Consider the following 15,384-nt stretch of genomic DNA (forward strand, 5'->3'; position numbering starts at 1 on the left):
GAGATCAGATTTAGTCAATATTTCGTCCTGCCAAATGTGACATTAAAGTGAAAGTTTCGCCGTGGCAACAAGAAAATCAATTAAACTACATACTCATAATTATTCATTCACATCTAGATGCTTCTCGGGACCTGACAAGTTTCCCATTGCCTAAAATAACTGTAATTAAAATGTTAATGATGCTGTTTATGATCTCATATTTGAATATAGCTCATATAGTCCATCTGCTCCATTTGCCAGATGTTTAAGAGGTGTATCATTTTATGTTGAGCTTAATTGTGCAAAAACTAAACCACAAGTTTCCAGCTGAGCACCAAACTAATTAGTTTCAGCAGTGCGAACACAGAATGACTGCTCCCTGGCTAGACACAGAATTGTGCCCCTGTTATGTAGCTGTTAAGTGCCTTAGAGCGAACTCCTGTGAAAAATATGATTTTAGAAAAGCGACTGGTCTATTAAGACTACTCAGACTTGGTTTTTGGTTTTTTCCCTTGTTGCAGAAATCGGTAAACAAGTAAATAAGCCAAAAATGCATCAATGTGTGTTGCCACTGCTTAGAAAATAGCAAACGTACCAGCTCCAGAACTTCATCATGAAAATGACAGTTTCTTAAAAATAGTTAGTCGGTATGGAGATTTGACACTTCAACATTGTCCTGCTCCATTCCCTTGGCAAATAGAGAAAGTTGTACTAGAAATCCTCCTCAAGAGATTACATTAGAATAAGAAATGTATGATAATGTTATTCACTGCTTGGACTGAATTATATTCTAAATTCTAAGAGAATGAACCAAATGTTTTCCTCTCTTCTAAAATACATTCTAGGTCATGACTGCAAAAAAACCCCAAAAACAATTTGAAACAGTATCCACATTAATTCACATGCTGTGTACAGTTATGTGTATTGTTTCTATGCGTATTGCACCACATCAAAATAAATAACTTGGGTGAGTATGACACTGCTCTGCTTGTGTGTACAGCCGCATATATAAGCAATGGATTTTGGGCTCATCATTTTTCATATTTCCTAACATTTCACCTTGATTTCATGTGTGCCACGCTCAATTCCCATGAAATAAGCCCCTTTTATCTTGACTTTAGCCCGACTACTACCTTATCCCATTAGCTTTGCTGCAAATATTCTTTCAAATATTTTTTTCATTGGTAGTGATCTTATTTCCTCTGGCAGTTCTCCCTCCTGACGAGATAAAGGCCCGATGGGACGCCACTGTGGCCTCTCCTACTCATTTGTTGTGCCGTTCCCGTTCTATAGGAGAGGACACTTTGAGATTTTTTGCTGTGCTGGTGACACACGGAAAAAGTGAGGAAAAAAAGAGAGAGAAAAGACAGAATGAGGAAACGAGAGAGGAAGAAAGTGCTGGGGCCCAGCTGGGGTGACATTTTTATTTTTGTTGCATCTATTGTAACCTAACTATTGCAATTTCATCTTTCTTTTCACCGTCTCCCACTTGCATACTTCTGTTTCACTTTCATCAGTTTTCACATTTGCTGACGGCAAGCTGCAGGTGAGATCTATTTCAGGCTTCAGATGAAGACACTGAATGACAATCCCTGCAGTTTGGTGTGTTTTGCATCCTTATCCTCACCAGCAAAGTCATGGCGGTGATTTATTAGGTTACTTTGCACAATGTCATAAGTAAATATTATTGAATTTCCACTGTTGGAATGTTTTATACGGTTATAGCTTTTTAAAGTGTTATACTGACACGTTTTACTGTTGAAGAAACAGTTCAGGTCATCTAAGCAGCAGCTTCAGTTATTATTATTGAGCAAGGTAATAGGATTAGATCTATAGTCAATAATCCTAGCTATTTGGTTTATGGCAAAGAACAGTGCAGTGCATATGTGGAGAGAGAAGTCCTTGATGAATTGTGCATGTTTGTGGATTCTGAATTGATTTCAGTTGATAACACCTTTCAAGAAACGCATTGATTTTGTGCTTCATTAATCTGGTTAATCGTTTCTCAGTAAAACAAAATGCCTCCAAACTATTTGTTCTACCTCGTTGATTTAGAGGCTTAATGATCGCAGTATTGACGGCCGAACGCTCCAGACCCGATGTTGAACATGCAGGGTAAAGGTTGCTGTGTGTGTGCTGCAGCAAAGAACTTGAATCGATTTCAACACAGTGTAGTGTTGCTGATCAATCGCTTCAAATTTTAACTTTATCAGCGGTGCTTACGGCGCAGTGGCAATACGTCTAATCTGTTTTGTGAGTTTTTTGTGAGTTTGTCATCGTGCGGCGTAGAGCCCTTTGATTCTAATGCGGTAAATCTTCTTTCAGCTGCTGCCTTCTTATGCAATAAACGAGTAGATTATTCCTGTCATAATAGGCTGACACTGTGGGTTATAGTTTAGTTTGCTATATGTGCTCTGTATTTGGCACTGGATTTACAATCCAATTCATTCATTGACACATCCACTGTAAACTCAACTTTTATGATCTATTTAACTCCTTTACTGAGGTTTAATTCAGCCTGTTTTCACTTTAAGGTTGTTGTAAATGGTGTCGTACTGGATTGCATTTTATTTGACATTTTGCTCTTTCATGCCAGCACAAAGACAACACAAAATGACAAAGACAGCCCTCAGTAGTATGTTATCCAGTGCAACACTTTTATAATAATAATAATAATAGTAAGCGTATTATTGAATTTATGTTTCCAATGATGTTGAAAGTTTGAATTTAAGATAAAAGTTGCTTCATTGTAGTGCAGCTTGTTAGGAACTGAGCTGATAGGACACAGAGACACAAAGCATTTGGTGTAAGAAGGTTTTTGACTTCTGCAGTGATAATAACTGACGTTCCAGATGAGTCGAGTGGTGAGAGCGGCAGGGTGAAGAGGCAGCAGTGTGTAGCTGAGACCTACGCAGGCCAGCAGGATGTGAGAGACTGAGAAAGTGTGCTACTAATGGATGCTGGCTGGTTGCTGGAGAGAAGGTTGTGGACCTGCAGCACAGTGAGATGAAAAGTTACTAAACTGGGGACCAAACTTACTGAGTGGATATTAGGTGTAGTGTTAGTGCTACACAGAGAAAGAACAATCTGGCTGACAGTGTAGTGGGTATTCTGTGTCTCAGAGTTGCAGGTTAGTTGATAGAAGCAGGAGGGTTAAAGCTTTAAGCAAACACAAACACAATAGAGGGAGACAAACAGGGAAACGGTATGAAATGAGGGCATGCCGTAGCTGCCATCACCAGTGTGTGAATGTGTGTGTGAATGGGTGGATGACTGGATATGTAAAGCGCTTTGGGGTCCTTAGGGACTAGTAAAGTGCTATATAAATACAGGCCATTTACCATTTACATAGCTATGATATTAGCCATTAGGTAAGGTGGGGTCAAATCCACTGCAACTTCAGAAAACACCAACAAATAGAAAAATACTGGCTAGTGGTACCCCTCAGCCTCCTAGTACATACACTCTGATATCAATTTCAAATCCTAGGTGATTTCCTTATCAATTTATCACATTTATAAGATTTTCAGAAAACTTGACCTCTGACCTTGACTTTGTGGTCGAATTCACTGAGATTGAAACACTTCCAGTAGATACACCTATAGTAGCAAATTTTAACTCGTATTTTGCTTCGTTCTTGAGTTATTGCATTAACAAACTTTGGTGTCCATGTTGCCCGCCCACCCAGCAGCGTGGCAACAATACACCATCAGCCTTATGTAGCCAAGGGGTAAAAATGTCACGGTCCTGGGTCTTATGACCCAGTGTTTTGAGTTTTAGTTCATTTTTATGTTTTAGTTTATGTAGCCCTTCAGGTTCCTAAGTTCATTTGTAATCATGCTTAAGTGTTTCTAGTTCTTATTATTTCCCCCTCGTGTTTCCTACTATGGTAAATCTCCCCTGCTTTTCATGTGTTTCATGTCTGTGTCTTACATTGTGAAGTTTGGGTTGTCATGTCTACGTCTCATTATGTTTCCTGTTTTATTGTGAAGAGGTCTGGTGTTTCTGTGTTCAGTTTTACTCTTCCCCTGTGGCGTTGTTATGTTCATGTTGATCTACTGTGCCTTTCTGTTCCATGTTTCAGATCCCTATGTTCTGTCTCCCCCAGTCTGTTAAGTCCACATGTCTTGAGTTCCGTCAGTGTGTTTCCTGTTTTACTTTCACAGTCTGTTCTATGTTAATGTTTCTAGTTTTGCTTCCCTTGCCTCGTCCTGCTCAATTACTCTCCCACTGTGACGTCATTATGTTCATGTGTGCCAGCTGTTTCCTCATGTGTCTCCACTTCCCCTAATCACCTCCTGTGTATTTAAGTCCTCTGTTTTCAGTGTGTGTTTGTCAGGTCGTCTGCTCATCCATGTCTCATCTCCAGGTACCCATGTCAGTTCATTATGGTTAAGGTTTTTCATGTTTTGTTATTAGTTCACCCAGTTTAGGTTATTGTTTAGTTTTCACCCATGCCCTATTATTTTGTACCCTTGTTTCTTGCCTTATTAAACGGCTTGTTTTGTTAATCCACACCACGTTTTGGTCTGCGCTTGAGTCCTTCCCTGCAACACATACGGTCTGCCCCAGCCAGACCGTGACAAAAAATGCTGCTAAAGCACACAAAACACAAGAGAAGTTGAATAAAACAAAAGGGAACTAGAAAAAAATGTTGCAAACAGCTAATAGCATGTTTTATGTATTATACGAATCATGCCTTTACACATTTCCTTGCATCTTTTTCTCCATCACAACATCGAAGAATCCTCGGCGTCCTTTAAGTGAATCTCAGTCGCATCTCCTTGGCATGTTTTGGTTCCTGTCACTTCTGCAGCTGGTCAGTCACGTTATTGTCTCTTCAAAAAACACTTGTGTTGTTTTTGTGTGCTTTTTTTAGCGTATTTATGGTGTCTAAAAAAGTTTTAATCATGTAGGGTTTTTACAACCCCCAGAAAGGGACTCTACAAAAGACGTCCAACACGATCAGAGGAGCAGAGATTTAAGTGACTGAAGTTGGTGCCAGATGGGCTGATCTGAGTATTTTAAAACTACTTATGTGCTGGGATTTTAGCACACATCTGTCTCCAGGGTTTACAGGGAATGGTCCAAAAAAGAGAAAATGTCCAGTAAATGGCAGTTTTCTGAGTGGAAGCGCCTCGTTGTTGTCAGAGGAGAATGGCCAGACTGCTTTGAGCCAACCAACCACTCAAGACAACCAAGGTATGCAGAAGAGCATCTCATGTTGAACCTTAAAGCAGATTGGCTACAGCTGCAGAAGACCACACTGACTGAGACTCTAAGAACAGGAAGCTGAGGCTACAGTTCACACATTCTCACAAAAATTAAAGTGCCATGTAACAAGGCTTAAAACAGCTCATCACTTCAATCACTTTTCTTCCCCAGTCTGGTATCCTTCGTCTAATTTAAACAAATATTAACAGTAAACCTAACAAAAACTAAGCTGCCAAAAGTACTGGGTCCATCAGAATCAAACAGAAACAAAACATAACTCTAAACAATACAATCATAAGCTGCTGTTGGGGCAGAAGGAGGAAGAGACAAGGAAAGACAGTTTCCTGCTCATCGGGCCAAACCAGAAACACCTGGAAAAAATGAATCATGGAATCTAGTATACAGAGCATGATCAGTGGGAAAATGGAGTGCACATATAACAATAACACGAAAAATAAAATCACGTAAAGCACTTTGTCTTATTGGTTTATCCACCTTTCTTAGCTGCTTTTCTTTAATTATTTTTTCACTTGCATGTCCATTACTTAGCCAGTAGAGGGCACTAAGAGGAAGCAACTGAACTAACATCCTTGCCGAAGGGGCAAACCAGCTTCATAAACACTGTGACTCTGTGTGGTTTCCACTTGAGTGCAAATATGCAGAAATTAGCGCGAGGAAGAAATGGAGCATTTTATATTTGAATCAACCCCAATTAGATATAAGCTGAAAACGGTAAAGGAAAAACTTTCAAGCTTACTGCAGTCTGTCTGTTTACGTGTAAAGAGAGTGTTTAGAGCGCCGAACTGGCTAGAGTGTCTGTGAACTCGGGCGACAAGCACCCTACTCTTGTATTCATTATTCTGACGTCTTCTTGACTCTCACCTCGAGGGCACACAGTCTTCCTCCTCAACCCCCTTGTTGCCTTCTTATCTCCGCCGCCTTCAGCGCCGACTTGTCAAATTTCCTACTCAATGCGTGTTTGCTTGAAAATGTCAGCCACTGTGAAAGATTTCTTTTTTTTTTTTTGTTATGTAACACTTTAATCTACGTTCTCTCTCTCTTTCCTTGCGTGGGCTTTTGTGTCTAAAAGAGGCTTTTTTATTTGCATCCTGAAAAGACCCTATCCAGATACTTGCCCTAAAATCATCAAGCTCCTCTAGATTCAGCAGGTTGGGTTTCTTTATTTGTAGGAAATGTGCCAGTGCACGTTTAAAGCAAAACAGGTGAGATTGAGTGGATCCGTGCTTGTTTAAGATAACAGAAGGTCGGATGGACACAAGGTCAATCCTTGATCGCTTCACCTCTGTCTCTCTTTAACTGCCAGAGTTGGAAGTGTGAGGTTTTAGATGGATAGTGAGGCATTAGGGGGTCGGTGTAATAGCCTTTGACAAAATACAGACCACACTTATGCTAAAAAAGCACCAAACCTGCTTCTTTTTTGCCTCTTGTAAATTATCCAACATTTCCACCATGTGGGTGGACTCGGAAATATTTGCGACGACCTTTCGCGGACCCAGGGTCGGTTAATGGTAAATGGGAAGAGTGCTGAGGAAGTGTGTGTGTCTGTGTGTGTGCGTCTGAGAGAATGCGGATGTACAGTAGGGAAGGCGAGTTTTTAATGTGGGAGAGGAAACCTGGAAGGAGAGGTTTGCCAGGGACACACAAGGGCAAGAACAGGGAAACAAAAACAGGATGGCTTTCAGGCCGACATGGAACATTCTGGACAAGAGAGGGCGTTGACGGAGAAAGTCAGTGACAGTGTGACAGTAGGAAAGCGCGCTCTCCCACTGAGTTATCTTTGTTGTTCCTGCTCAGTAATCCATGCACAATAGAAGAAGAAATGAGTGGTGACCTAGTATGGAAATGACTTTATGATCAATTTAAGCATGCCTGGGCTCAGTTTATGTTAAATCCACCACAATAATAACTAATATTCTTACTCACCAACTGAAACAGACTGAAAAAAGACAAGCTTGCATCTTTACTGTTTATTAAAGATGATTTTTTTAAATTTTTATTTTTGTGTCTCCCTCTAGCTGTGCAGTCTCTGAACAGCTTGAATGACCAGATTGCAAACTTCATGGTGACTGGACCCAAGTCCGTAGAACAGGAGGAGCATGCCTTTCCCCCTCCTGAGAAGGAGACGCTGCAGAAGTCCATGACCCTCATGAGGCACCTCCTCGTGGATGCTCAGGTACACAGAAAAAAAAGCACATTTTTTAGCTTAAAAGAAGGCAGAGAAAGACTCGCGACTCATGAAACTGTTAGTAGAGTCGCAAGTATGAGACCAAGCAAAGCGGGGTTGGTGTTAATGCCCGGTCCCGCCCCAGGGTGAAATGCTCAAAGAACGTGATGCCGATGAATGTAATCGTTTCTTTTTGGCAAACTTTGATGCACAAAGTGCTCTAGTACTGCAACACATCCTGGTTTAAGTCAGTGTCACCCCCTCTTAGCACCACATGTTTTGAGTGTCTCTTGATAAGCCTTTTTCACAGTGTGATCATGACACAAGTTCTGAAATTACCTTGATATTAATCCTTAAAACCCTCGAAATGGAGGACTGCAGCCGACCAAGCTGTCTCACTGGATGATAATTGCCAACTGCAATTTAGATAATTGATTTTTAAAAATTCGCCACGAACTGAGTGCTTTTGGTCTTCCTGAAAAAAAAATCTATTTAAAAAATGTAACCTCAGTTCTGCTATAAAATTAGTTTGTGCCATTTTTAACTGGGAAAAAAAAAGCTTTATCCTGTGTTGTTTCTAGGATTAATAAGAGACAATCCACTTTACAAAGGTGCCGGATAATCTGGTGAAAAGAAGCTTGGATTTTACAAAATGACAACAGAGTAATAGCTAGTTAGTGCTCAGGCTGGGGAGACTTGTATCTGGAAGTACATGTCATGCTTCATTTTGCACCAGTGCAGATTGTTTGCAAAGACACGGGAAGCTGTTCCTGAGCTTCTCTGGCAAAGGGGCCTCAGATGAAATGAAAATATTGACTGTGTGTAATAGGGGTGAAACAACAAGGTTACATTTCCTGCATCCGAGTCGATTTCTACTCAAATACTTGCAGCGCAGAAACAGATCTACTGAATGCGTCATGGTTGTACAAAATATTGCAATATTCGATTTTCTCTTCTCACCAGAAATACGTCGCACATTCCTTTCCTTCCTGTCCTCAAATGAATTTTCTTGGGCGTCAGTCATCTAAGAAAATAGCTGCAAGAATGCCTGGAGACTGATATATGTGGCCAGCTAGCGTCACTGAAATTGTGAAGATGAAGACATCCGCAGTCTTGCATGTATTTCCCGTCCCTCAGCCTTATCCTCTTGTTCTGCTCTTGTGCTGGCTGATAATTTCACATAACCTTTGTTAGGGAAGAGGAGGAGATGAGATGCTGGATTCCTAAGAGCTCCAATTAGGGGAGGGAGGATGCACCCAACTGAATTGGCAATGTGTGATTGAGCTGTTTGCGATCTAATACGCATATGCTCATTGTGTTAATTTGCTACAGTGTCATTTGTATTCCCATCACACAAATTTAAATTAAGCTCCAGCCTAACAGATGTTGTCGAACAAAAATGGTCATGAGCTGTGTTCTGCAATGACGTTTTTTTTTTTTAAACTTAATCACTTAATGGTTGCTTCTCTATTTGGCTTTCTTCTTCTTCTTCTTTTTATTTGTTTGTTTGTGAGTCATGAATTAAAACGGTTAAATACCTGTGCTTACCACACACATTCAAACAATCTATACTCCATACTCTCAGTGTCTTTTTCGCTGAGGCTAAGAAACAAAAAAGGACAGGAGCCACGTGCAGACTACTGATTGACTGCTGACATTGAACTCTTTTTTTGTAGCTTCTTCACTTCATCTATCATCTCATCAGCATCCATCTATCTTTCAACAAGGTAGACTCTGTCTTGTTAATGTGTTCCCTGCTCTTTTATTTTTGATCATTTTCGTTAGGTAATATATCACAAAACAGATGTTGATAGATTGGTGTCCACTCTTGTTTCTTCAGAACAACACTTTCTACGCAGGATTAGGTAGCCAATGTCGTAATACTGAGAATATAGAAAGTTTTATTTGGTATCACATGAATTTAAAACGTCCATGTTTATCTGTTATTCAAATTTTTTGTCCAAAATAATCATAAATAAATTAACACAACCTATTTTAATTAAGATCACAATAGGTGTGCTAGAGTTAGCGTGGATTACTAGACAGAACCAAATGAGTAGGGAACAAATAGAAACCTATTCAAGAACGACCTATTCACCCCCAATCCATACAAGTCTGGTGTTCATCAGTTATGCTGTGGCAGGTTTTGTAATGTAAAATTAATGTAAATAGGTCTGCAGATGACTGCTGCTGACATTAACGTGTGTTTTTGTTCAGTTTCTTAAAGGAAGATGTGATTATAAAGTAATTACTTCATCTGCAGTCCTGCAGCATCGTAGTGATTTCTAGTTAAAGTAGTATTTATGAGCCCTGATCAAAGAAATCAGCGACCGGATAGAAGTTCAAAAGAGACGGTCTCCTTTCTTCTCTCTCGTGGTCAGAATTTATTTAGCCAACTACAGACAGAAAAAAGGGCTCTGCTATCGGCGTGTTAAGTCAAAATTGGAAGCGCATGATTAAAAATTCACTTTCACTCAACTGTCAGTTTTTACAGAGGTCCATATGTGTTCACAAATTTCAAACTTCACAGAGGGAAGCCTTTATGGTCAACGTAGTTCTGGCATTATGACAGGTGAGGGTCAATCACTGCTCACTGACCAGACTGACAGATAAAAGCGGTGGTGGTGAAGCTGTGGTGCAAAGCAGCCAGGCGCGATGGACGTTGGAGCGCACGGCAAAGCTTTGATGAGCAGGGATCAGTCATTTGTGCGTATTACCATTGAATACTGTGTCATTATACGGGTATATTCATTTGTTACATCTTAACTGTAGTTGGACCATATTTATTTATTTACAGTTTAGGTTTTCCTTCCACCTTCTGCCTGGCTGGTGGTCCGAACCCCTAAAATTCACTTATGTAATGTAGTAGTTGACCACTTGGGAAAAACAAAAAAACCCCTAACAAAAACCCTTTCTTTGTTAAATCACCTTTTATGTCTTTTATTTAAAGTATTATGACATACCATTAGACTATGGTCATTACTCTTGTCCTGCAACAAACTGCTCACTGTAGAGCTGCTTCATGTGGATCCATCCCTTTTACACCAAAGGCCCATCTGCTGTGTATCCTGCAGTCAAGCTGGGAGGAGATTGGCTGCTGAGCTTTTGCCAGCGATCCTCCTTCTAAGTCTCCTTCCCTGTGCTGTACTCAGCTGTGACTACATTAAGTGAGCTGTCATTCATCAGTGGCAGGGATTGAAGAGAGGGAGGAAACGTACAGTTTGGGCACTGGGGAGTGGGTGTGCGACGTGGGGTAGGGGTATGGACAAAGTTTAGAGGCCAGTAAAGGTGACTTTGGCAGCGACTGAACAGAGACGCTGATACATCTGGCCCTCTTCAACCTCCTCTGTGGTCTAATCATCAGCGGAGAGCCGCAGACACGTCTGTCGGCAGAGAGAAAGCAAAGCACAGCCATCGTTTTTGACAAGCCTTAAAATTTTCAAGCTTAAAAACAATGAATGCACAAACATATCGGATCGATATTTCCTGAAATGAAATTTCCGCAGAAAGCCGGTAATTGTGAGCCTTTTGTAATATGTATTGAGCACAGAGCAGATCAATAAAGCTAGCATTGCCTGTTCTGAGAGAATCAATTTTGTACGGCTGTAAAGTGTACAAGGCTTTATTTCTCAATGACATGGTTACAGTGCTGTTTAAATCCATAAATGCTGCTTGCTCTTTAGAAGGTAATTTTGAATTAAAGTTGCAGTGTATGTATTGTGTCAAAAGAGCTTGCTGTCACAGTAAACTGCCCAAATAAGTGAGAAGCTCGTCAACACATCAGATAGTATAATTACAAAAACCCCTCATATTCTCTTCTAACCTTGTCTTATCAATCTAGAAATAAGAAATGACTTTCTACAGTTTAATATATTTTCTGTATAACTTCTATAAATACATAATAGACCAATTAGCGGGTTTACATTTTGTTTAACTGCCCCCCCTAAAATATATTAGTACTGTAATTAGGGCATTTGCTAAGATAATAGTGCAGACTTCAAATCCAAGTCTATTGTATTTGATTAAATGTCAGTTCTGGAAGTGTCCAAATTAATATTTCAACAGAAATGACTGACTTCCACATATATTAACCAATAGTGCTGGACTTATGCCCAGGGTCATGCAAGAGAGCAGGCTGCCCTCAGTCTCAGAGGACTGGGGGAGGTGCTGCGGAGCGAACAAATGTTTGATGGGTCTGGCTGGGTCAGTCTGTCCCTTTCCGACTGGGGCCTCAGCTGGCCCGCAAATGCATGGTTTTTACCCATGCATAATACATCACCTTAGTCCCATCTGCCCTCTCAACCCGTCCTCTGACTCCACCAGGCCTCGTCTAATAGGCCTTGCTCCAATGAAGGCCAGCCAGATAAACTGCCGCGCGCTGCTATGGTGATGCCTTATTGTGGCCCGGCTCAGTCCCAGAGTGTGACAAATGAGAATGGAAATTGGTTAATTTGGTTCAAAGGGAGTTTTGTCTGCATCTAATGCTGGAACGAGCCCGAGTGTTTCCACGGCTTCGCCCTGCTGTCAAAACATCTAGCAATATTTTCAAATCACTAGAATTAGCTCACTCAAGTTCACAGCCTCACTGGTTTCTTTAAGTTTGACAATGATTCTATCACATCAAAGGCAGCAGGCGTAAACTTGAGGTCATGTTTTTGTACTCTCTGTCATTTTCACATTTTTGAAGGGTTTATTCCTGTTTCTGTTTACCTTTCTTCAAAGTGCTAATTTGCCTGTTCTCGGAACATTATTCATAGGGATAGTGCTTATGCAGACAAGGTCAAACCCTTGTCATTTTTGTCATGCTGCTGCGGTCTAGGGGACAGCACTCAATGAAATGTCCAGGGATATCTCATTCACTGAGCAGATAGGATCCAGAAGGAATACATAAAAATCGCATCTTTTACTCTTTATCTCGAACTTGCAATCAGCTTTCTGGCGGAGGGGGGGCAAAAAAATTGAATTGTCAGTGTGAGATGCATGATATTACTCCTCTAGCCGGTGGACTTGTATGTTGAGCAGATTGAAAATGACGGCTTATCTTGTAAGGAATAAATTGAAAACCATTTCATTATAGAAATACAGTTCTGAATGTTGCCTGCAGAGAAAAGAGCTATCTGGTAGAGTGAAACAGTAATGGTATGGAAATTGTCATGAGTCAGTAAGAAATACAGACGTAGAAAACTTGGTCCTTTACTGATGCTTGGCCTCTCATAATCAGTGTAGTAATCGCAGTTGATCATTTGTTGTAAAACAGTATGACAAAAAGACCACGGTATATGATTGTACTTTATGCCGATTGTTATCAATATCTGGACTGTGTATAATGCATGAAAGAAATTTAAAGTAAGGGGTTAAAGTTTCAAGGATGCAATAATTTACATGCTAAATGACATGTCTAATCCAAGAATTTAGACTGAAAAGAAGTCAGTTTAGGAGTTTTAAAGTGTCAGTAAGCTATTTGATAAAGTGTTACATAGAAAGAGTTCAGTGTTCATTCTAAGCAGTGCAGCCAAGTCCAATTTATATGTACAGGATGCATTAAAAGAAGGAGTGAGCTCCTCATCACCCAGATTGTAAGCAGCTGAAGAAACAGATTAGTCTAGTTCACAGGTAGCTGTGAAAGGGCCACACTTTCTACAGAAGCATTCTGCAGCTCTCAGCATTCAGAGCCCACAGGTTGAGAGAGTACAGGTGAATTAAAAGTCATAGGCTCTCGTAGTTTGCTCCAGAGAGCCGGTGGCGACACAGCTGTCATTGGTTCTGTCACACATTCAGGCACTGGGTTTCTCTGTAAACTTTCAAAAGAGCTCACTAACCCCGAGTCAGCAGATCTGCTCGCTTTCCAGCCGCGCACATTTGTCGGAGCACAGACTGGCAGCGATCTCACCGCCTTTGTGCATTGCCTCCTCCAGAGGTTGCTGCACAAGGGCTCTTGGATTGCGAGGCTGTTGTTTCAAAAGGTGGTATCCAAAGATCCTTCCCTAAATGGGCAGGGAGCTCTGTGCAATGGTGGATCAGTGAGAGGGATCTGGACCACAGCACAGCGGGAGCTGCACATCAATCACTAAGAGCTGCTAGCAGTTTTCTTATCTCTCAACCATTTTTGTCCAGTTCTGAGGGACCAGCATGTCCTAGTCAGGACGGACAATTCAACAGTGGTCACTTACATAAACAGGCAGGGAATGACGTGCTCCCACCCATATTCCAGGCCATCAGAACCTGCGGCCATTTCTTCTCTGTAGGGGTCTCCTGGTATGGGAATGGAGGATGCACCCTTTGATAGTGGCCCAGATATGGGATCTGTTTGGCAAGGCAAAGTAGATCTTTTTGACTCCTGCCTCCTGTTCTTCTCCATAACTGACAACGATGCAGCCATGGACATGGATGTGTAGCGCACCAATGACAAGACGTTCTCTTGTTTCCAAGTGGAAATTATAGCTCCAGTTTTAGAGAGAGTACCCCAGCAGCCTTTCTCTCTTGTTTTAGTGACCCCTTGGTGGCCAACAAAGTTGTGGTATGTGGAGATAATCAGTCTGTTGGCAGCAAAGCTTGGCAGCTTCTTCTCCGCAGGGACCTCCTCTCTCAGGCAGGAGTAGAAGTGATTCATCCACGCCTGGATTTGTGCTGCCTTTGTGCTTACCTGCTGAAAGGTCAAATTTGATGGCTAACGGTCTGCCCCCAAGCGTGGTAGCAACAATCCAGAGTGTTTGGGCCTCATCCACTAGAGGCTTATATGCTTACAAATGGCAAATGGCAAGCCTTTGAGGAATGGTGCCAGGACAGGCACATTCCCCCATTCCACTGCTCTATTGTGGATGTTTTGACGTTGCTGCAGGAGCTGCTGGAAGGCCTTTATTTAGCAGCGATATCTGCTTATCATATTGGCATTGACGTGGTTACACCAGGTGCACATAACCTTGCCATGTTTTTTTGAAAGGGGTTCTCTGGCTAAAACCCATGGTTAGTTGGGTCCGTGGATGCTCCGTCTGTGCATCCTTCTTGCATACAGTTCTCTCCTGATGACCTCAGGGTTGTATTGCGCCCAAATGCCGCATATTTTCCCAAGGTCATTCCTGCAGGTTATAGCTCAATGGAGTTTGAGCTACTGAGCTGTTGCTTGTTCAATTTGCTAATCCAGGCAAAGGTAGAGCATTGTAAAAACAGAGGCTGTCCCACTGGACTATAGAAGCTGTCACACTTGCATACAGCAACAAGGGCCTCACTTTGACCCAGGGTGTGAGAGCTCATTCCACCTGGGGATGGCAGCCTGATGAGCTCTTTTTAAAGGGGTTCCCGTATGTGATGTTTGTGCTACGGCTAGTTGGGCATCACTGCATACCTTTGTTGGGTTCTATCATTTGGACGTTACAGCCCATTCGGTGGCTCATGCTGTCCTTTCAGCTGGGTCTACCACACACTAAGTTGCTGGTGATCTGACTCCTGTTCAGTGGCTGCTCTGCAGGGTGTGTACTATATGTTTTGTACTGAGTGAATGGTCAAAATCAGTGGTGGTCCACAGTTTGGCATGGTGGACCTGGGTAAACAGGCATCAAGTGAGCATAGTTTAAGGTACGAAAGCAGAAGCACCGGCTGTCCTTCCCCAACTTTTTTGGACACATCCTAATCCACAAGGTAGCCGATGAATACAGGCTAAGGTTGTTGGTAAGATGTGCAGGTGGAAAAAATGCTTTGCCAACAGTGTTGGAAATGGATATATCCATGGCAGCTTGTATTGAGAGAGCAGAGCTTCATGATCATGCTGTAATTTAAAAAAAAAAAAATCATTTCAAATCATGAAAAGGTGATCTTTCCAATTTGACATTTTCCTGTGTGAGTTATCTCCAGGTACTCTGGCTTCCTCCCACAGTTCATAGACGGGCATGCTCGGTTAATTCTTGATTCTCAGTTGGCTGTAAGTGTGAATGTGAGCATGAATGATTGCCTGTCTTTCGCTCTGCATGAATGATCGTCTGTCTTTTTCGCTTGGCTTTGCATAAAACTGT

The 15,384-nt window shown here is 41.6% G+C and overlaps 1 protein-coding gene across 2 annotated transcripts in view; it reads left to right on the top strand.

Moving 5' to 3' along the window:
* The window catches only part of LOC101474313 (kazrin), a 184,127-nt gene that overhangs the window by 18,326 nt on the left and 150,417 nt on the right, over nucleotides 1-15,384 (top strand). For both annotated transcript variants that reach the window (XM_023152305.2, XM_012919914.2), the window contains exon 3: nucleotides 7,230-7,387. In XM_023152305.2, coding sequence (XP_023008073.2) covers nucleotides 7,230-7,387 — 158 coding nt within the window. The remainder of the gene's footprint in view (nucleotides 1-7,229; nucleotides 7,388-15,384) is intronic.

The sequence above is a fragment of the Maylandia zebra genome, linkage group LG20, assembly GCF_041146795.1.
Source record: "Maylandia zebra isolate NMK-2024a linkage group LG20, Mzebra_GT3a, whole genome shotgun sequence".
Taxonomy (NCBI): Eukaryota; Metazoa; Chordata; class Actinopteri; order Cichliformes; family Cichlidae; genus Maylandia; species Maylandia zebra.